This window comes from Lithobates pipiens, unplaced genomic scaffold (assembly GCF_037356315.1).
Source record: "Lithobates pipiens isolate NorthernLeopardFrog02 unplaced genomic scaffold, aLitPip1_a1.2 Scaffold_16, whole genome shotgun sequence".
Taxonomy (NCBI): Eukaryota; Metazoa; Chordata; class Amphibia; order Anura; family Ranidae; genus Lithobates; species Lithobates pipiens.
The window spans coordinates 258,993,289-259,017,064 of record NW_027507748.1 but is presented as its reverse complement, the minus strand read 5'-3'; the positions used below and the strand labels follow the sequence as shown (position 1 = coordinate 259,017,064).

The following is a 23,776-nucleotide window of genomic DNA, read 5'->3' as shown; positions in this document are numbered from 1 at the left end:
AAGCAACCAATTTTTGTCAATTAATTTCTCCTCCCCCTGTTCATGGACTGGGCTTGGGTCAAAGTAAGAAGCCCAACACCAAGCCCACAGCACAGCACAGCACAGCACAAACTTTACGACGAGTATGTACCCTGGCTAGAAAATGGTTGGCTGGTCAGAATGAACTAACAGAATGCACTGAAAATCAGAAAGAAGCTGAGAAGAATGATCTGAAAATCAGAAACAAGTGAACAAGAACGCACTGGAAAACAGATGCGAACTGACAACATGCACTGAAAAACAGATACGAACCCACAAGCACAAACTGAAGAACATTAACGAACTGAAAAGCAGGAGGCTGAAAAGCGCGAATCGTCTTTCACCAAACTTCTACTAACACGAGATTAGCAGAAGGAGCCCAAAGGGTGGTGCACATGGTATTGAACTTCCTTTTTATAGTCCCATCGTACATGTTGTACGTCAGCGCGTTCTTGCTGATTGGAACTTCTGACAACATATGTGTGACCGTGTGTAGCAAGATAAGTTTGAGCCAACATCCTTCAGATGTTGTTGGAATGTGCGATTGTGTGTACGGCCCATTTTAGTTAAATGCTCTTGAAACTTTTTTTCTCTTAATATTATTGATGGCTTTAGTGTGAATGCTATGATAACTTTTTTATTCATAGACCCCTAATTGTGTATAGAACTGTGTACAGCAATGTATATAGCACTGCTCAGGACTACTTAGTATAGCATTAACTATCTTCCTGCAAACACTAAAACCTGAGTCTCATGCCTAATTTAAGACCCAAACTATTTTTATTTGGAAACATTCAGCAAAAATCCACACAATTAATAAGAAGGCCAAAGCTTAAATATTAAAAGATTATTTAAAATATTAAGGCCCTGTTCAAACAAGTGCGATTTCAGATGGGACTTAAGTTGCACAGAATTGCATGACAATGCAAAGCACATTGTTTTCAAAGGTGCCTGTTCACATCAATGCAACTCAACACAACGCAGTCTTGGAAAAGATTCCTGTACTTCTTTGGTGGCATTCCAAGGCAATTTTGGTCCCATAGAATATACAAACCACATCCAACTAACATCAAAGTTGCACTAATATTTGCCCTGAAAGTCAGACCAAAATCTAATTGTAGCAGTGGAAACCTAGCCTGAAACAGATTATGGATCATTTATAAAAACATGCTTTGTGCGTTTACTTTGACTATGCAATTCAGTAAAATTACTTACTCGATCGCATTCAGGAAATCATCCATAATTGTAGTGGTTAAACCTGTGCGAAAAAATAATATTTAGTATATAGGTAATTAGTATCCTTTTATGAATATTTTAACTGTTACCTTAATTTGCCATTATTTATAAAAAGCTTCTAACAGAAATAATCTAAAGTTTTTAGAAGAAACATTGTCTGCAAACAATTAAACTCTTACAATGTAATATTTCCTTTCATGGTACATGCCAGTGGTTAGGTATGCATGTGTGGCAGTCATTAACCTTGAAGTCGTTTTGGAGATCAGTGAAGTAGCATCAAGTTGCTCAGGTGAACTTCATAAAATCTTTTTAATCTGCTAGTAGTATTTGCCTGTAGCTTTCCCAATTTAACCACTTCCTGACTGGCGCACGCCGATGTATGTTGGCAGAATGGCACGGGTAGGCAAATGGATGTACCTGTACGTCCCTTTAAATTTGCCACCCTGCCATCACTTGTGTGCCGGTCGGGACCCTTGTGAGTCCGGTTGGGGGTTCCGCGGACTCGATCGCCGCGGGCATACCCGCGATCGTCTCACGGGGCGGCTGAACTAGGAGATGCCGTTGTAAACAGCATCTCCCAGTTCTGCCTAGCAACACATGACGCTGATCTCTGCTCCATGTGATTGGAGCAGAGATCAGTGTTCACCAAAAGAAAGCCCAGCCCCCCACAGTTAGTAACACGACCCTAGGAACACTTACCCCTTACACTGCCACCCACTGGTTAACCCCTTCACTGCCAGTGTTATTTACACAGGAATCACTGCATTTGTATAGCAGTGATTGCTGTATAAATGACAATGGTCCCAAAAATGTGTCAAAAATGTCCGATGTGTCCGCCATAATGTCGCAGTCACAATAAAAATCGGTGATCGCCGCCATTACTAGTAAAAAAAAAAATATTAATAAAAATGCCATAAACTATCCCCTATTTTGTAAACGCTATAACTTTTGCGCAAACCAATCAATAATATTTTTTTTTACCAAAAATATGTAGAAGAATACGTATAGGCCTAAACTGAGGGAGAAAAAATGTTTTTTATATATTTTTGGGGATATTTATTATAACAAAAAGTAAAAAATGCGTTTTTTTCAAAATTGTCGCTCTATTTTTGTTTATAGCGCAAAAAATAAAAACTGCAGGGGTGATCAAATACCACCAAAAGAAAGCTCTATTTGTGGGAAAAAAGGACGTCAATTTTGTTTGGGAGCCACGTCACACGACCGTGCAATTGTCAGTTAAAGCAACGCAGTGCCGAATCGCAAAAAGTGGTCTGGTCTTAAGCCAGCAAAATGGTCCGGGGCTTAAGTGGTTAATATGTTCCTGGCCAACTGTTATTTTTTTTTAATACCAACAATTTTTATTGGAGTTTATGGTAACAATACAAAATACATCAAGAAAGAATGTTGTATACAAAGTTGGGTCTAATACCATCACAGGTCTCTGTATACATAGTACAAGCAGTGAAGAACTAAGGTTTGTATCCTCACCGGATATACCAATGCATATATAAGAACCAATCACCTTACTAACTATGTAACTGTAAATCTCTCAGTAAAGCATCAACTATAGTTAAAGAGTTCCAATTAAAAAAGTTAAATTTATATAAAGTCAAGTATATCAGTCAGCCCTATTAACTTCTAAATAAGAAGACCAAGTTTTCTATTTACAGTATGTTTATAAATATGCATGGCATTCATGATAGTGTGATGAATTCTCTGCATAAGTTTAATGGCCTTCATTCTCTGTAGCACCTGAGAACAGGGAACTATATGGGAGCACCAATTCATGGCTATTGCCCATTGCACTAAAAAGAGCTAAACTTTGACTTAGGGGTGGCACTTCTGGCAGAATTTGACCACGGTAGTCCTAGGAGGTAGTACGAGTTAATCGAAGAGTATTCAAAATGAATCTATTATATTTGGGGTGAAGAAGCAGGCCATTTTGCCAAATGGGCAAATCTGACTGCAAGATAATATTGCTAGAGGTTTGGTAATCCCAGACCTCCCTGAAATTGGGCTCTGTACATTAAAGACTTCCCAAAGCATGTGTTTTTTTTTTTTTTTATCACGCCATATAAACTTGTTCACTACGATTGAACCATCTCAATTGTTTGACGTGAGATATATATATATATATATATATATATATATATAGGTAAGGGCTTGAAAAACAATAAAAAGCAGCAATTTTGGAAGAATGGACATATTTATAGCTAGCACTCTGCACAGGAAAGAGATATGTCGACCATAGCCTTAGCCATTGCTAGATGTGAGCTATTGTCTCTGGGTTGTTAGAAAGATACATATTATGTAGAGACCAGGCCTAACAGATTCCCAAATAAGGGAATGATCCATCACACCAAGAAAATCGGAAACCATCCTGAATACCATTGATCATAGATGGAGGTAAATTAATAGTTAAAGCGGAGGTCCACCCTAAAGTGGACCTTCCGCTCATTGGAATCCTCCCCCCCTCCGGCGCCACAATTGGCACCTTTCAGGGGGGAGGGGGGTGCAGGTACCTGTACAGTACAGGTATCTGCACCCACTTCCGGGATAGCTCTCTGCGGAAAGGGGCGTAGATTATGTCCCTTTCCGAAAGTCCCCCGCTGCCTGCTGGGAAACACACAGATCCCAGAGGCAGCGGGTCCATCCTTATTGTGCAGCGTGACTCGCGCATGCGCAGTAGGGAACCGGGAAATGAAGCCGAAAGGCTCCACTTCCTGATTCCCATACCCAAGATGGCGGCAGCAGCACCCGAGAGACGATCGAGAGATCGGCTTCGGGTGCCGACATCGCGGGCGCACTGGACAGGTAAGTGTCACTATTTTAAAAGTCAGGAGCTGCAGTGTTTGTAGCTGCTGGCTTTAAAAAAAACAAAAACCGCGGACTCCCGGCGGACTCCCGCTTTAAAGCTACACATTTGGAAAAATTAACTGCCAAACCAGTAAGGTCAGGAATTTTTTTAAAGTGGATGTAAACCCGATTCATGAAATTTGAGCTGAGCACATACAGTATCTCACAAAAGTGAGTACACCCCTCACATTTTTCTAAATATTTTATTATATATTTTCACGGGACAACACCGAAGAAATTACACTTTGCTACAATGTAAAGTAGTGAGTGTACAGCTTGTATAACAGTGTAAACTTGCTGTCCCCTCAAAATAACTCAACACACAGCCATTAATGTCTAAACCGCTGGCAACAAGAGTACACCCCTAGATGAAAATGTCCAAATTGGGCCCAATTAGCCATTTTCCCTGCCCAATGTCATGTGACTCATTAGTGTTACAAGGTCTCAGGTGTGAGTGGGGAGCAGGTGTGTTAAATTTGGTGTTATCGCTCTCACTTTCTCATAGTCACTGGAAATTCAATATAGTATCTCATGACAAAAAACTTTCAACTCTCTGAGGATCTGAAAAAAAGAATTGTTGCTCTACATAAAGATGGCCTAGGCTATAAGAAGATTGCCAAGACCCTGAAACTGAGCTGCAGCATGGTGGCCATGACCATACAACAGTTTAACAGGACAGTTTCCACTCAGAACAGGCCTAGCCATGGTCGACCAAAGAAGTTGAGTGCACGTGCTCATACATCTATTTGGGAAATAGATGTATGAGTGCTGCCAGCATTTCTGCATGGGTTTAAGGGGTGGGGGCCAGCCTGTCAGAGCTCAGACCATATGCCACACACTGCATGAAATTGGTCTGCATGGCTGTCGTCCCATAAGGAAGCCTCTTCTAAACATGATGCACAAGAGCCCGCAAACAGTTTGCTGAAGACAAGCAGACTAAGGACATGGATTACCGGAACCATGTCCTATGGTCGTATGAGACCAAGATAAACTTTTTTGATTCAGATGGTGTCAAGCATGTGTGGTGGCAACCAGGTAAGGAGTACAAAGACAAGTGTGTCTTGTCTACAGTCAAGCATGGTGGTGGAATTGTCATGGTCTGGGGCTGCATGAGTGTTGTTGGCACTGGGGAGCTACAGTTCACTGAGGGAACCATAGATGCCAACTTGTACTCAGAGTCACTCTGTGGATAGTGAGGAAAGGAACAAAGAGCAACAAGGAAACAAAGACCTGAAGTGTGCCAGGGTCACGTGGACAGTATGCCTAAAAGGGGGCATACCCAAGTATGAAATGTAATGAATGAAATTAAAAGAAAAAGGGAATGGGTGGGTGGGACACGAGACCCAACGTCCACGAGGAGGAGGCAGAGGAGGGCAGGCTTTATGCAGCCTGACACCTCCTACAAATACAGGCTTAACCTGCGGTCAGACTTACACTTGTACTCAGAGTCACTCTGTGTCACTCTGTGGATAGTGAGGAAAGGAACAAAGAGCAACAAGGAAACAAAGACCTGAAGTGTGCCAGGGTCACATGGTCAGTATGCCTAAAAGGGGGCAAAAAATAACACAGTAGGAAGAAAGCTCAACAACCAGATGACACCATGAATAACGTCTAACCTGGGGTGGCGGCAAATGAGTTATGTATTCAGCCGCAGAGAAGGATCGCTAGGTAAGGCAGTAGAGGACCAACCCAGCGTTAGTAATGTAACACACACATGCTTGCTTTGACCCTACACCAAGCACCACACCTTGCCAGGCTCCAGGGACCTGACAACAGTGCCGCTCCGAAAGCCACGTCCCGCGAGCATGCAGATGTAACAGAAAAGGCTGGGGTGCCAACTAGTAGATTGGCTAAAGTAAGTGAGACCCTGGGCCAGAAGAACCACTCCCCTGGCTTTAGGAACCACAAAGCCAGCTATAGCACCCCCTTGAGCCCCAACCCGGTGACCAACGCAAAAGGAAACCTGAGAGTACGTGAACGTCATAAAAATAAAACCCACAATGGAAAGTCAGCTGAGCACAGCAGGGAGTCCACACCGCTGGAACCCTGGATGGCTTCAAACGAAAGTGCAGAAAAATAAAACAACCTGACGGATCATTCAGCATGAAATGCTGAGACTTAACTCGATACGCCCAGAAAGTGCTGAGGGCTGATACAAGCTGGAGGAGGCAAAAAAGGAAACAAAAAACAAAACAAAACAGAAAAGCAAAAAAAGGAACTCGATGTTTAACCATCAGGACTGGAAGCCAAACCTGGAAACATGCCAAGCAGTGTCATGGGCCTTCCTGGAATTTAAAACAAAACCCAATGATCAAGGCTGCAGTGCCAGCCAAATGGAAAACCAATCTACCACAACTGGAACTGAAAATAAAGTGCGACACTGGAACCTGCCCCTGAGACCCGAGCCTACAGATACTGGCCCGGGCCCTGAGAGGGCCCCGGGACCCACGAAAGCCACTGAGCCAGTAGAAGCTGCGGATCAGCGAAAGGCTGACTAACCAATCGTTCTACACCCCAGCGCAACTCCTGGCCGGACGCAGCTAGGAAATTTAAAGATAGTAAGGAATGACACCCAACTGCTCAGGAACACAACTAGCAAGAGAACCATGAACAGACAAAGAATACCTGCGACAAGAACGAAACCTGCGATAAGGAAACGTGACTGAACGAGAAACATGAGTAGCGTGATCTGATCACCGTGAGCGGCATAAGAACCGAGGCTGCTATAAAACACAACCTGCCTAGGAAATGCAGGTTGCACGAGAAACGCGAATCGATCAAGCCACAAGAGAAAACCCTGGGGGTACCCAAGAGAAAACCCTGGGGGGTACACAAGAGAAAACCCTGGGGGGTACACAAGAGAAAACCCTGGGGGGTACAAAAGAGAAAACCCAGGCAAGCGAGAGAAAACCTGGAACGCGAGAGAAAACCTGGAGAAACGTGACATTGCATGAGAAAACGTAAGTTACATGAGAAACGTAAATTGCATGAGAAACGTAAATTGCATGAGAAACAAAAGTTGCATGAGAAACGTAAGTTGCATGAGAACAAAGTGTATGAGAACTAAACTGCAAGAGAAATGTGAGTAAGAACAAAAAGTGAGTGGTGTAAGAACAGATGAGAAGACTTGTCATCGACCGAGCCAATTAAAAACGACCACCTCAACCCGTCGAACCCATAGTCGTGATGGGTAACCCGCGGTGGAAGAACACGGACAACCCAACTGTGTGTGACAACCAGAAAACCTAACAACAACCTGCCCGTGACACAACAAACCGTAAAGGACGTAGGACCTAAAGTGTAAGGACAAGGATGCCAAAATTACAGGACCAACAGCGCATGAATGTGAAACTGATGACACCACCCTAATGAATGCAGAAGTAAGCCCGAGCAACCTGCGGTACCAAGACAGGTAATTAAAACGAACACTCAGGGCTATGGTACCCACAGACCGTGGTGGGTAGTAGTAAAAGGTGTAATGGTGAATGTATACGTATGATGAGTGGACTACAGGCAAGAAGATTGTGGGACGACAATCAATTAACAACGAAACCTAAGCCTGTATGGACCTGTAGACATGACAGATCCTGAATGTAAGTGCCAGCTAACGGAAATGCAGTGAATGAAGGGCAATAACATGAAACGTGCGACACAAGGAAAACAAAAAAAAGTAAGAAACATGGTAAAAACGTAAGAAACATGGGAAAAAACACATAAGAGACATGGGAAACGTAAGAGAACACGGGAAACGTAAGAAAACACGGGAAACGTAAGAAAACACAGGAAACGTAAGAAAACAAAACATAAAAGTTGCCTGAGACACGTTAAATCGCATCAGACACATAAATACCACAGACACGTAAATTGCATCACACACGTAAACACAACAGACACGTAAATTGCATCAGATACGTACAATCCATGAGACACGCAAATTGCATGTGAAAGGTAAAACCTGAGAACCAAAAAAAAAAAACATGAAACCATATAAGAACCGTAAATGTGTAAAAACTTCAATTGCCTGAGAAAAGCAAAACGCATTAGCAAGGCCAAACGCATGAGCCATGCAGATTGCATGAGAAACTCAAATAGCAGAAACTGTAACCTGTGTAAGAAACCGTAAAATGCAGAAAACTGTAAATTGCATGAAACCATAAAAAGCACGAGAAACCGTAGCTGCATGAACCGTCAACTATATGAGACACACAAAATTGTACAAACCGTAAATTGCATAAAAAATGTAATTTGCATAAAGCCGTAAATCGCAGACAACGAAAATTGCATGAGACCGTAATTTGCATGAGAAAAACTGTAAACTGCATGAGAAACTGTAAATCGCATGAGAAACTGTAACTGAATGAGACCATACCAACCTGGAACCCTGCCCCCCATGGAAAACGCACCATTACACAGGTATTTCTCTGAATGATTCCCTGACCAAAACCCCAAACTGCAAGTAACTACACCATGCATGGTCACATATGAGCACTGACTGTAGCTCAAGATTGAATTGGCCACACGCACACTGCCGAGGGGCCCCAACAGGAGACCCTAGCCCAGTTCACTCCATACAACTAAACCCTGCCCCAGACAGCCCCTGAGAGAGATGACAAGATACAACCAATGTTGTGTTCAGGAAGCAAAAACCTTTGTTGTCTATGTACAATAATCCTTTTTTTTTTTGACGGTTTACATCTATGTTATAGTTTCCTTTTCTTAATTATTGCTACAGATTTCCTATATACAGTCCCAAATACTAAAAATATTATTATGGCGCAAGCTGTTTGCATGATACACTGGAAATCTATATTGTGATATATATCCATGAACTCGGAGCCGGAGTAGTTGGGAGAGAGAGGGAGGATAGACGCCCCCCCCTTTACTCCCCGGAGTGAGCATGGCTATCCCCGAAATGTCGGATGGCATAACCCCATGTGGGCAGGCGGCACCGGAAGAAGCGGCGGGCGAACACCCCCCCCACCCAGCGCAGGCCCCGTGGAGCTCAGGCGGGGGGAAGGCACGCCACGTGGAGCTCAGGCGGGCGGGAGGCATGCCATGTGGAGCTCAGACGGGGGGAGGCACGCCACGTGGAGCTCAGGCGGGGGGGGGAAACACGCCATGTGGAGCTCAGGTGGGGGGGAAGCACGTCACATGGAGCTCAGGCGGGGGGAAGCACGCCACGCGGATCTTAGGCGGGGGGAGGCACGCCATGCGGAGCTCAGGCAGGGGGAGGCACGCCACGTGGAGCTCGGGGGGGAGGCACGCCACGTGGAGCTCAGGAGGGGGGAAACCCACCACGTGGAGCTCAGGGGGGGAGACCCACCACGTGGAGCTCAGGGGGGGAGACCCACCACGTGGAGTTCAGGGGGGGAGACACGCCACGTGGAGCTCAGGAGGGGGGGAGGCACGCCACGTGGAGCTCAGGGGGGAGGCACGCCACGTGGAGCTCAGGCGGGCGGGAGGCATGCCACGTGGAGCTCAGGCAGGGGGAGGCACACCACGTGGAGCTCAGGCGGGGGGGAAACACGCCATGTGGAGCTCAGGTGGGGGGGAAGCATGTCACATGGAGCTCAGGCGGGGGAAGCACGCCACGCGGATCTTAGGCGGGGGAGGCACGCCACGTGGAGCTCAGGGGGGGAGGCATGCCACCTGGAGCTCAGGAGGGGGGGAAACCCACCACGTGGAGCTCAGGGGGGGAGACCCACCACGTGGAGTTCAGGGGGGGAGACCCACCACGTGGAGCTCAGGGGGGGAGACCCACCACGTGGAGCTCAGGGGGGGAGACCCACCACGTGGAGCTCAGGGGGGGAGACCCACCACGTGGAGCTCAGGGGGGGGGAGACCCACCACGTGGAGCTCAGGAGGGGGAACAAAAGATTTCCTACTTTGCCTTTTAGGAGCTTGAGTTAAAGCATGAACAGCAACAAAAGATACTGAGGATCAAAACTGAGGAAATAGCGGCTTTTCAAAGGAAGAGGAGAAGTGGGAGCAATGGATCACTTATCAGTCTGGAGCAGCAGCAGGTAAGCTTCATGGATTTCACAGCATCTTATAGTATACAACTGTTTGATGAAAACTGGTTGGTATAATTGTTCTTTTATCACCAGCCAAACAGGTTTGCTGCTGTTAACTGCCAGGCGGACTAACCCCCCCTCCTCCCAGCAGAAGCAGGGCGAACTAATCCTCCCCCTCCCCCGGTAGACACACCGGGAGGAGGGGGCGGGAGAAGCGGCTCCCCCGCAGCCCCCAGGCGGACTAACCCCCCTCCCCCCGGCAGAAGCAAGGCGAACTAATCCTCCCCTGGTAGACACACCGGGAGGAGGGGGGCGGGAGAAGCGGCTCCCCCGCAGCCCCCAGGCGGACTAACCCCCCTCCCCCCGGCAGAAGCAGGGCGATCGAATCCTCCCCTGGTAGACACACTGGGAGGAGGGGGGCGGGAGAAGCGGCTCCCCCGCAGCCCCCAGGCGGACTAACCCCCCCTCCCGCCAGCAGAAGCAGGGCGATCGAATCCTCCCCCCTCCCCCGGTAGACGCACTGGGAGGAGGGGGGCGGGAGAAGCGGCTCCCCCGGAGCCACCAGGCAGAGGCAGGCAACCTAACCTCCCCTCGGCCGAAGCACCGGGAGAAGGAGGCGGGCGGGAGAAGCGGCTCCCTCCAAGAGACCGGAGCCAAGCAGACGAACCTCCCCCTCCACCGGCAGCATGCCAGGGGAGGGAGAAACGAGCAGCTGTCCTCTCGTGAAGCCGGACGAGACCCAACGTCAACGAGGAGGAGGTAGAGGAGGGCAGGCTTTATGCAGCCTGACTCCTCCTACAAATACAGGCTTAACCTGCGGTCAGACTTACACGTGTACTGTGACATACTAAAGCAGACCACGATCCCCTCCCTTCAGAGACTGGGCCACAGGGCAGTATTCCAACATGATAACAACCTCAAACACACCTCCAAGACGACCACTGCCTTGCTAAAGAAGTTGAGGGTAAAGGTGATGGACTGGCCAAGCATGTCCAGGTGGAGGAGCAGAAGGACTCTAACATCCAGCAGCTCTGTCATCATGGAGGAGTGGGAGAGGACTCCAGTGGCAACCTGTGAAGCTCTGGTGAACACCATGCCGAAGCGGGTTAAGGCAGTGCTGGAAAGTAATGGTGGTCACATAAAATATTGACACTTTGGGCCCAATTTGGACATTTTCACTTAGGGGTGTACTCACATTTGTTGCCAGCGGTTTAGACATTAATGGCTGTGTGTTGAGTTATTTTGAGGGGACAGTAAGGCTTTGCAGGATCAGGGAGGCCATGCAGAGTAGGCTAGCTGAGGCATTCAGTCATTCAGTCCTATGGATCACTAAGGACGACATGATCTGCAGCCACCTCCTCCCAGCCGTGTACAAATCCATGGGTTTCTTGGGACTGTAAATGATCCCGAAATGACTGCTGCTGATGCTGAGTGCCAGGCTCCACCTCCATGCTGACACAATTCTCCTCCTCCTCCTCTTCCTGTGTGATCGGCGGGGCAGCAGGAACACTGTCTGGATAAAGGGAGCCTTGAGAGGTAAGGAAGTACTCCTATTCCTGCCTCTGTTCTGCCTCGAGTGCCCTGTCCATTATTCCACAGAGCGTGTGCTCCAACAGGTGGACAAGAGGGACAGTGTCACGGATGCATGCACTGTTACTGCTCACCATCCTTGTGGCCTCCTCAAAAACCAAGCTCCCCTGACCCTGCCCTGATGCCATAGTCGCACAGGTACTCATTGATGGCCCTCTGCTGCATGTGCAGTCGCTGCAGCATGGCCAACGTTGAGTTCCACCTGTTGGGCATGTCACAGATTAGGCGGTTCTTGAGCAGGTTAAATTCCTTTTGGAGGTCAGCCAGCCAAGCACTGGCATTATATGACCGGCAGAAATGCACACAGATTTTCCTGGCCTGCCTCAGGAGATCCTGTATCCCCCGGTACCTGCCCAAGAATCGCTGCACCACCAAGTTAAGGACGTGAGCCAAACAGGACACATGGGTCAGTTGTCCCTGTTGGAGGGCGGAGAGGAGGTTGGTGCCATTGTCACAAACCACCATTCCTGGCTTAAGCTGGCATGGCGTCAACCACCTCCCAGTCTGCCCCTGCAGAGCTGACAGAATCTCTGCCCTAGTGTGGCTCCTGTCCCCCAAGCACACCAGCGCAAACACCACATGGCATCTTTTTGCCTGCGTACTTGCTTAGCCCCTTGAATGCCCACGGAGCACCGCTGGTTCAGAGGACAAAGCACAGGAAGAGGCCATGGAGGGAGAAGTAGAGGAGGGGGTGGAGGAGAGAGGTATGTCAGAATCACCAGTAGTAGCATTTTGGAGGGGTGGTGGAGGAACAACTTCCAACACTACTGCACCTTGTCCTGCATCCTTCCCAGCTGCCAGCAAAGTCACCCAGTGTGCCATGAAAGATAGGTAATGTCCCTGTCCATGCCTGCTGGACCATGGGTCAGTGGTAATATGCACCTTACCACTGACCACCCTGTCAAGCGAGGCCAAGACATCTTCCACATGCCGGTAGAGAACCAGAATCGCCTTCTGTGTGAAAAAGTGGCGTTTGGGAACCTGCCACTGAGGAACCGCACATTCCACAAACTCACGGAAGGGGGCAGAGTCTTCCAACTGAAAAGGCAGCAGTTGAAGTGCTAGCAATTTAGCCAAGCTAGCATTCAACCGCTGGGCATGTGGATGGCTGGGAGTGAACTACTTTCGGTGGTGCAGCAGCTGGGGCAGGGAAATTTGCCTGGTACAATCCGACGTCGGTGTACTATTAGCAGATTGCCCGTAAGTACTTGGCTGTGACACACCTAATTCTACACCTTCATTCCTCCCAGTGCAGGTTTCAGAGAGGACTGAAGGTATAGTGGGGTTGGAGATCCTAGCTGATGAGGAGCAAGGAGAGGTCCACTTTGTTCTTTGTTGTGGGTCTTTTAGGTACGCTTGCCAACGAACTGCATGGCATGTCTGGTCAAGCATGTGGTGCCCAAACGGCTGATGTTTTGGCCACGCAAGATACGCTTGAGACATATGTTGCAAATAGCAGCAGTGCGATGTGATGCACTTGTCTCAAAAAAGGCCCACACCAAAGAACTTTTGGAACAATGTGCTGAGACAGCAGCTGAGACAGCAGCGCCCTGCACATGCGGAGCTCTGCGGTGTGATGCAGCCAGCGTGTTACCCTTAAGCTGGACCCTGGCCGGCATCCTGTCTCATTGGTGATGTGCCTCCTCCTCTCTCCTATCAGGTACCCAAGTGGAGTCAGTGACCTCATCATCCCCTCCCTCCTCCTCACTGGAGCAAACCTGGCAGTATGCTGCAGCTGGGGGAACATGACTGCCAGATTGCTGTCTTTCTTGGGCACCTCCTCTTTCTAGGCTCACATTACTGCCTTACTCAAACTGGGTATCATCATCAGAGCCTTCAAAATGCTGGGCATCCTCCTGGAGCATGTACCTAACACTGTGCTCAAACAGTTCAGGGGACTCCTCAGGAGGACATGGTGGGGCTAGGGAAGGAGTGACTTATGCCATTGAGCCGAGGGAAGAGGCAGAGTTGGCAGCTGCTTTGCCAGTATCCTGAGCCTGGGTGAGAGAGGATGAGGACGGCTTGGTCATCCACTCTACCAAGTCTTTGGCATGTTGTGGCTCAAGACGTCCAGCTGCTGAAAAAAAAAGAACAAGCGCGTCCCATGGCCAGGTGCTGATGAGGGTGCACCGTGTCCACGACCAGCACTGTTGCCTCTAGACACAGAGCCTGCTTGCCGTCTTTTATTGGCTCATGACTGTCTGCCTCTCCTTGTTGGCCTTTCAGACATACTAATGGCCTGCAGGGAGATGTAGCTGCACAAAGCTGGGACATATATACTGATTATACTGCAGCTAGCAACTGCCTGCATGTAGTATTATTAGTATGAGAACGCCAGCAATTGGGGTAGCTTTATGTGCACACTGTGCGGAGTACACAGTACACCAACTGTAATTACTGCAGCTGCCTGCGGATAGGATCAGAAGAACACCAGCAATTGGGGAGCTTTAGGTGCACACTGTGCAGATGACACAATACACCAACTGTAATTACTGCAGCTACCTGTAGTATAGGATCAGAAGAACACCAGCAATTGGGATAGCTTTAGGTGCACACTGTGCAGATGACACAGTACACCAACTATAATTACTGCAGCTGCCTGCAGTATAGGATCAGAAGAACACCAGCATTTGGGATAGCTTTAGGTGCACACTGTGCAGATGACACAGTACACCAACTGTAATTACTGCAGCGGCCTGCAGTATAGGATCAGAAGAACACCAGCAATTGGAGTAGCTTTAGGTGCACACTGTGCAGAGTACACAGTACACTAACTGTAATTACTGCAGCTGCCTGTAGGATAGGATCAGAAGAACAACAGCAATTGGGGTAGCTTTAGTTGCACACTGCGCAGAGCACACAGTACACCAACTGTAATTACTGCAGCGGCCTGCGGTATAGGATCGGAAGAACACCAGCAATTGGAGTAGCTTTAGGTGCACACTGTGCAGAGTACACAGTACACCAACTATAATTACTGCAGCAGCCTGCGGTATAGGATCAGAAGAACACCAGCAATTGGAGTAGCTTTAGGTGCACACTGTGCAGATGACACAATACACCAACTGTAATTACTACAGCTGCCTGTGGATAGGATCAGCAGAACACCAGCAATTGGGGTAGCTTTAGGTGCACACTGTGCAGATGACACAATACACCAACTGTAATTACTGCAGCTGCCCTTTAGTATAGGATCAGAAGAACACCAGCGATTGGGGTAGCTTTAGGTGCACACTGCGCAGAGTACACATTACACCAACTGTAATTACTGCAGCTGCCTGCGATATAGGATCAGAAGAACACCAGCAAAAGGTGCACACTGTGCAAAGGACACAGTACACAGGAAAGAATCTAGCTAAGCTGAATACAGTGTATATGTATATATATATATATATATATATATTATATACACAAAACACCTAGGATGCATATATATATATATATACACAATACACTGACTGCAGCTAACTGACTAGCCTCCTGCCTGCTCTATCTAACTCAAATGAAATTAAAAAACACTGTCTATCTCTATCAACACGCCGGAACACACTACACAAGGCTGACTTCCAGGCGGCCTTATATAGTGTGGGGCGTGTACTAAACCCCCTGAGCCATAATTCGCCAAAGCCACCCTGGCTTTGGCCAATTACAGCTCGCTAGACAGGCAGCGCTGTGATTGGCCAAGCATGCGGGTCATAGGCTGTTGGCTGTTGGTGAACCTTAGGGGTGCACCATAGTCTGGGGGGGGGGGATGACTGCAGACTTGGGGCTCAGGTGCTGGAGGGACAGTCTACAATACATGGAGGATATCCTCCCAGGAGGCACAGGAGCAAATGTGAGGACAGCAGGAGGAGGCCAGCATGTCCAGGAGTTCTCCAGGAGAGTCAGCCGGGTGGACTGGTAAGTATGCAGTCTGGGAGGGCTGTGGTGTCAGTCTGGGAGAACTGAGGAAAAATAGCCAGGAGGGCTATTGAAAGGTGCATGTGCAGCCAGGTGAGCTGGCAGTGCCTGAAGAGATGGTGCTGGGATTAGTAGCGACAGGGATGTAGGCTGGACACTGGAATTTGCTACACAACCAAAGTGCCTGCTTGTAAAGTGCTTTTGCTTTGATTTGACTGAGCACTTTTCCAGATTCACTAGAAGTGTCCAAGCTGAGTCTGTCCTTTGCAAGCAAGTGAATTGCTGGAGGAACATAAGGGAGTGTATATAGACTGCATATAGGAGAGTTGTCCCTGAAGTTATCTCAAGTGGGCATCCCATAATAAAAAAAAAACATCAAAGAAAGAACGCACCTACAAAGGCTATGGATTTCAATACAAAAAAAAGCAACCATGGCAAAGATGGCAATTTGGCAAACCCCTACCCCACAAATTCCCTTCCCCCCTGGCCCCCAACCAACACAACCCACCCCACTCTGATCTCCCCAGATCCTTGCCCCCAAAATTGCTGCCACCCCTCTATCTCCCACTGCAGTGAATATGCTCCCCCTGCTGATGGTAACAGGTCCGGTTGTAACCGTTATCTGTGTGCAGTGATCTGTAGACTGAATGGCTAGATGTCTGTAATGAAAGTAAGTCTGCCTGCTTATTTGCCTGGTTCAATCATCCGCAAGTAAACCCATGTCCAACCCACTCAAACCAATGTCAATGTAAACAACGACAAATGGGAGTTGTAAACAGACTACATGGGGCTGCAGCGGCATATAGCAATGGGGATATTGGCAGGGCTATAGACTTGATTGATTATTGTGATGAGCATGTATTGCAATAGGCGATAGTATTAGGTTGTCATCCAAAGTGCACATACATGGGTTGGTGTCGGGTCATGGTATAGGGATCTGTCATACCATGCTGAGTGATAATCCCATAAGTATAGTTCTCATACACGCTTCCATTGACTCCTTTTTGGACCAGCCTGTCTCACACAGCGCCTCATGGTCTTTCCTAAGATCAGCGTAAGCTAAATTAAGCTCATCATGTTTAGTTTTAAGCATGTCAGTTCCTCTGCCCAGAGCAGCCAGCTCCTGAGTGAGGGTATTAGTGGATTAATGCCAGCTTGTCAAACATGGCTGTAAGGCTCTCGTCCAGATCAGCTTTAGTGAGATGAAGTGAGTACTCACTGTTCCCTAAAGAAGCTCTTGGTGAGGACACTGTATCTTGAGCCTGGGCTTGCCTCCGCTAGGCACAATCTTGAGACATCCTGCCCAGTAGAGATGGGCCAAACCCCCCCCCCCCGTTAAGTTTGTGCCAGAACTTTAAAACATTGCAAACGTTCGGAGCTGAATTATAGTCTATGGGACCAGAACTAGAAAGATCAAAAGTGCCCATTTTGAAGGCTTATATTCAATTTATTGGGCATACAAAGGGTATGGGGGTCCGGGTACTCCCCTGGGGGACATATATCAATTGAAAAAACGTTCCTTAAAAAGATAACTTTTAAATGAGCAGTGATTTAATGATGCTTCAAGTAAAACAATAATAATTTAATTAAACAAAAAATTCCTTTAAATATAGTGCCTGTGGGGATCCCCTTAGTCTGCCTGTAAAGTGGTACATCTGTACCATGTATAGAACCTGCTGCAGCAAAACTGAAATATATATATAGAAAAAAAAATGACATTTAAATTGATTTTCCTAGCAAGCTTTGTTTATTTTGGGAATAATGGCTTGGGGAGCCAGTCTGTATGATGAGGTCACAATTTAGTGCACTTGGAACAAGATTCGAGTCTGTTTTGCAGACTTTGGATAGATGTAACAGGTGTGGAAAAATTGGGTTTTGGGTGTTGGTGGTGCCTTCACATCAAAACCCTATAGAAATACTGTTGCTGAAAGAAAAACTTGGCCTTGCTGTATAAAAAAAAAATGAATTATATGCACTGGTCAAACAATGGCATGCAAATTGGGCTTTGGGTGTTGGTGATACATTCACACACACAACCCTATAGAGGTACTCTTGATGTAAGCAAGAATTAGCCTTGCTGTAAAAAACTGAAATTGTACACACCTGTCAGACAGGTAAGGAACAATGGGTCCTTGGGTGTTAATTGTGCTCATGACACCTACACCAAAAATATGTATTCCAAATAAAATCAACACCCACAAAGCTAAGCAGCCTAGACAGTCTTGCAGAGATTCCACATCCCAAAAATATTTAATCAGCGACATCGGCATCAGGGGTTTAATAGCTGCTGCTATTCCAGAAATAACTAATTTTGATAAATGTCAGCTGGTCAACAGAGTCTGTGGACAGACACGCAAATTTTTCTGTTACAAAATCTCCAGCAGCACTAAATGTCTGTTCACAAAGCATGCTGGATGCAGGGCAGCCCAGCAGCTCAATTGCATGCTGGGCAAGTTTTGGCCAGTGGTCTATTCTCATGACCCAATAACCTGATGGAACATCAACTGGAAAGTTCTCCGTGTCGGTTTTCGCCCCTAGATAATCTTAAACCATATTATGCAGACACTGCCAATGGGACGTGGAAGCTGACAGCCCTGGGTGCCGAGGATTAAAACATTTTTGAAATGCATCACTGAGTCGGCCCCTTCTCCACTGCTCCTCCTTTGACCAACAGAAGTCTAAAACTTAGCTTTACCATGAGACTGTAACCTACCAGAGTTTGGAACGGTGTTACATAACCTCCTCTTTATGTCCTCAAGATATTTCATACTCTGTTCCCTCTGTGGAGACAGGATGAGTTCCGAGACTTTCCCCTTGAAACTGTGGTCAATAAGGGTTGCTAACCAATAATGATCCTTCTCCTTGATGCCACGAGTCTTTAGGGTCACTGAGGATTTACAGTACCTGGAACTGCCTCCTACCAGTCACAAACTACTCCCAAGGGTTCTGGGGATGGAAAACCATCCCTTAAAGTTTGAGGCATGTCTTCCTCTGCTTCAATGCCTCCAAAACGGCCATAATCCTCCCCCTCCTCCTGTTCTCTCTCCTCTTGTGTGTTCTGTGGTGTCGCAAGAATGGTGTCTGCATAAAGCTCTGCCTCGAGTGCCCTGTCCATAATGTCACGCAGAGTCTGCTCCAGCAGGAGCACAACAGGGATTGTGTCACTGATGCATGCATTGTCATGACTCATCATCCTTGTCACCTCCTCAATTGGTAACAGTACAGTTCATGCATCCTTGATCCGCAGCCATTGGCATGCAGAAAAAAAGCAGAGGTACCCTGAGCCTGTCGTTGTACCTTACTCACACAGGTACCCGTTGATAGCCCTCTGCTGCATGTGCAGCTGCTGCAGTATTGCCAAAGTCAAGTTCCACCTTGTGAGCATGTCAAAAATCATATGGTTTATGGGCAGGTGGAATTCCCACTGACCTCCTGAAATGGCTACAGACTCTTCTGACCTGCTTTAGAAGATCTTGCAACCTTGGGTACCTGTTTAAGAAATGCCGCACCACCAAATTAAGGACATGTTCCAGGCACTTTCCCTGTCGAACGCGGGTGGACAGGAGGTTAGTCCCATTATCGTACACCACCATTCCTGGCTCAAGCTGGCGTGGCGTGAACCACCTCTGGGCCTGCCCCTATAGAGCTGAAAGAATCTCTGCTCTGGTGTGGCTCTTTTCCTTTAGACAGACCAGCTGAAGCACTGCATGGCATCTTTTAGCCTGACTCATTGAATAGCCCCTTGAACACTTGGTGGGTACTGGTGGTTCATAGGACAATTTAGTAGATGAGGGCATGGAGAAGGGGGTGAAGCTGACAAATCTTGCATCATCACCACCAGATATATGGAGATGTGGCAGCAAAACAAGCTCAAGCACTAAGCCCTGTTTTGCATCCTTCCTAGTTGCAAGCAGAGTTATCCAGAGATATAGCTGGCGGTGTGCTACAATATACTGCAGTAAAACTGCACGGACACACTACAATATACTGCAGTAAAACTGCATTAATGCACTTCAGCATACTGCAGAATAACTGCACTGACACACTACAACATACTGCAGTAAAACTGCATAGACACACTACAATATACTGCAGTAAAACTGCATGGATGCACTACAATATCCTGCAGTAAAACTGCATGGATGTGCTTCAATATTCTGCAGTAAAACTGCACTTGGGCACTACAATATACTACCGTAAAACTGCATAGACATACTACACTATACTACAGTAAAACTGCACTGACGCAGACTGAGTAAATGCTGTAAACGACTTTAGTAGTGAGAAATTAACATCCTGTACTCTCATGCCTAAAATCAGCCCCAATTGCAAATCAGTTTCACCACTCTACCCCCTTGCTCATCTGCCCCACCACCGTACTACCCTGCACATCTGCCCCACCACTGTAACCCCCCTGCCCATGTGCCCCATCAATGTACCCCTTTTCTCATCTGCACCACCACTGTACCCCCTTTCTCATCTGCCCCACCACTGTAACCCCCTGCACATCTGCCCCACCACTAAAACCCCCTGCACATCTGCCCCACCACTAAAACCCCCTGCACATCTGCCCCACCACTAAAACCCCCTGCACATCTGCCCCACCTCTGTAAACCCCTGCACATCTGTCCCACCACTGTACCACCCTGCTCTTCTGTCCCACCACTTTAACCCCTTTCTCATCCTCCACCACCATACCCCATGCTCTTCTGTCTCACCGCTGAACCATTTTCTCATCTGTCCTAATACTGAACTTATCTACTCATTTGCCCCACCACTGTACCTCCTGCACATCTGTCTCACCACTGTACCCCCTGCTCTTCTGCCCCAACAATGTAACCCCCTGCTCATGGGTTCCAATGATGTACCTCCTTTCTTCTCTGCACCCCTCTGCACATCTGCCCCACCTCTTTACCCCCCTGTTTCTCTGCCCCACCACTGTAGCCCCTGCTCATCTGTCCCACCAATGTACCTCCTTTCTCCTCCAGCCCTGCACTGAACCCCCCTGCTTTTCTTTCCCACTGCTGAACCTTCTTCTCCTGCTCATCTGGCCCAAAAACTGAACCCCCCTGCTCATCTGCCCAAACACTGTACCCTCTGCTCATCTGCCCAAACATTGAACCCCCTGCTCATCTGCCCAAACACTGAACCCCCTGCTCATCTGCCCAAACACTGAACCCCCTGCTCTTCTTTCCCACTGGTGAACCCCCTTCTCATCTCTTCCACTACTGTATCTCCCTGCACATCTGCCACATTGCTGTACCCTCCTGCTCATCTGTCCCACCTCTGAACCCCTCCTGCTCATTTTTCCCACTGCTGTACCCTCCTGCTCATCTGCTCCACCGCTGTACGCTCTTCTCCTCTCTGGTATTCGTGATATGCAAAGTGGTGAAAGAAGCAGAGATAAGACACATCTATCTGTCCTGGCACATTCATTCTGCTGATACAACTCTCGCATGCAGCCCACACGCTTGTATGTGATGTCACATACAAGCAGCTGGAATGGATGCGCAATGATAAGCTCAGGTCACAGGAGCATTTTCTGAAAGCAGTGAGTCTGTGTGCAGGATCATAAGTTGGGTCCCCGCAGCTGAGAAAAAGGTGTGACTTTCATTGCGCTGAATACTGACTCTGGCTTAAAGGGACACAGAGTGCAGTTCAATAGTAAGTGACGCAAAGGTTCAGGAATAGTTTCAACAAAGTTCCCAGAAGCTCAACAGTATTTCCACAAACTGTCACCTGATTGCGGCTTTCTCAATCACAGTGAAATCCCTTCTTTCTGAGATTGGTAGGGGCAAGCAAGCGAGTCCTTTTCCTCCAGATGGTGGGGGAGGGGGGGAGCTAGCAGGACTATGATTGGCTTTAGCAGTGGCCAAAGATAGTCCTCCTCCTCCTAGAAATGGGGACCTAGCCCCCCCCCCCAGCAGAACTGCACACAATATCTTCTACATCACAAAAGCTGACGATTGCAGGTACAGCAAAGTTAGAGAACCAAACAATGCATCCTGCCTGTGGCCAATTATGGCTCTCCTCGCTGCCGGCGCTGTGATTGGCCAAGCATGCGGGGTCACAGTACATGCTTGGCCAATCATGAGTCAGCAATGCACTGCGATGGCGTACTGCATTGTGGGCCGTTCATGCCACACGAATTTAGTGCAAACGGTCCACAAAATTCTGAATTCGCCGAACAGATGAACGGCTAATGTTCGTGTCGAACATGCGTTTGAGTCGAACACCGAGCTCATCGCTACACACAACATTTGAATGAACACAAGTTAAGCACAAAACACAGATTTGGTAAGTCAGTCAAAATGAAAAAAACATTTTAGTTTTTCCCCACATTGTAAGTATTTGCTTACAACGTAAAAAGGACATGCACGGCTCACAGTTGGGCTCTACACATTTATTCTCTAAACAGGAAACACTTTGCTCTCTACTCCCCTCAGAAACAAAGTGGTAGACCACAGAACACCACAGATCCATTTGCCACAAGCCTTCGTATATACTTGAATAGCCTATCCACTTTGTACCATCTCAGGGGCCCAAAAATTTACCATTTTGCCTGCGTCTGTCCTTCTGCTGTAAATGCCCAGTTAAGGAGCTTGCCTTTTTCAGTGAGGTTTTAAAGAGGAAGTAAACCCTGATGAGTTTACTTCCTCTTTCATTCTCTGCAAAGGTAAAGCATAATGGACTACTATGCATCGCATAGTAGTCCATTATGTGTCACTTACCTGACACAGGAGCCAGCGATGTCACCGCTGTCCCCTGTAGTCCGGCGCATCCATCTTCTCGGTGGGTCTCGCCGCTCCGCCGCTGTCATTCGGCGAAGCCGCGATGACGTCACTCCCGTGCATGCGCACAGGAGCCGCCACGCGCGGCATATCGCCGTGGACGCCGCTCAGTGCGCCTGCGCGCCGCTGTCTATGGTGCATGCGCCGTAGACATCGGTGCCTGTCTTTCAGTAAATATCTATATTTCTTGGACCTACAGGTAAGCCTAAATTGAGGCTCCAATGTGTGTTGTAAGGTTTTACAACCACTTTAAAAAGGGACACTTTCTGCAAATTTTCTAAGTACTGTTCCCAAATTTAAACATGTCAAACACCAGAAAGAGGACCAATCACCATGCTCACACTGATGATTCCCTACAGCCAGCCTTAAATTTGCTTGTGTTAGCGGTTTTCTTATATTAGCGGTTGCGGGCGTAATGCCAAACCTCAACCCAACAGGTCAGGCAATAGAGATTACAGAAAGCATCCCCTTTTTCGTCTTCTCCTCCTCTTTATGAGTGAAATGTAAGCGTGTACTACCTGTTGACATGTGGAAGCCATTGACAGATTTATAAAGGTGGTGATGGACACTCAAAGTTAAAGACCCAAGTGTCTCCTGGGTGTGATTACTACTCTGTGGCCCCAAAGGTCTAGACACCCTCCTAAGGTCTTCCCTAATCATCAAAATTTGATATTCTTTCTAAACATTCAAAGCAACCCAATAGACTTTTCTATATACCTAAGTGATTTTTCACATATTGATTTCCAGAGGAACTGAAGAAAAAGTGGTTGACAGCACTCTAGGTGGTCCTTTTCACTGTTTCACCTTGAAAAGGAAGTAGTAAATTGTCTCACAGACTTTGTATCTTTGTATCAGGAGAAAAAGAAATGGGAATCCCTAACTATATTGATCCCCCCCCCCACTGCTGGGGTAGCAAGTAAATAAATAACCCTCCCAGTAATGCTATTACTATGCTACAGGTAGAGAGTAGGGATGGGCAGAACGGACCCCTGTTTGGTTCGCACCATGTGTCAATTTTCCCTGTCTAAGGGCAGACAGAAGGTTTGAGCCATTATCGCACACCACCATTCCTGGCTTCAGCTGGCATGGTGTGAGCCACCTCTGGGCCTGTCCCTGCAGAGCTGCAAGAATCTCTGCTCCGGTATGGTTTCTGTCCCTTAAACTTTAGCCTGACTCTGGGAATAGCCCTTTGAATGCCAGTGTGCTTTGAATGAAAATATATATCGTGCCTGCCCATGCTTGCCGAACCACATGACAGCATTAAGGTGGACTTTATGGCTGACTGCCTTAGCCAACGATGCCAGAAAATTCTCTTCCACGTGATGGTAGAGAGATGGAACAGCCTTACGTGAAAAGTAGTAGCTACTGGGA

General features: G+C 47.6%; 1 protein-coding gene across 1 annotated transcript in view; it reads right to left on the bottom strand.

The window, feature by feature from the left end:
* Positions 1-23,776, bottom strand: part of EPS8L3 (EPS8 signaling adaptor L3) — a 186,792-nt gene that overhangs the window by 138,203 nt on the left and 24,813 nt on the right. The window contains exon 2 of the mRNA XM_077481329.1: positions 1,234-1,276. Coding sequence (XP_077337455.1) covers positions 1,234-1,259 — 26 coding nt within the window. The 5' untranslated portion in view covers positions 1,260-1,276. The remainder of the gene's footprint in view (positions 1-1,233; positions 1,277-23,776) is intronic.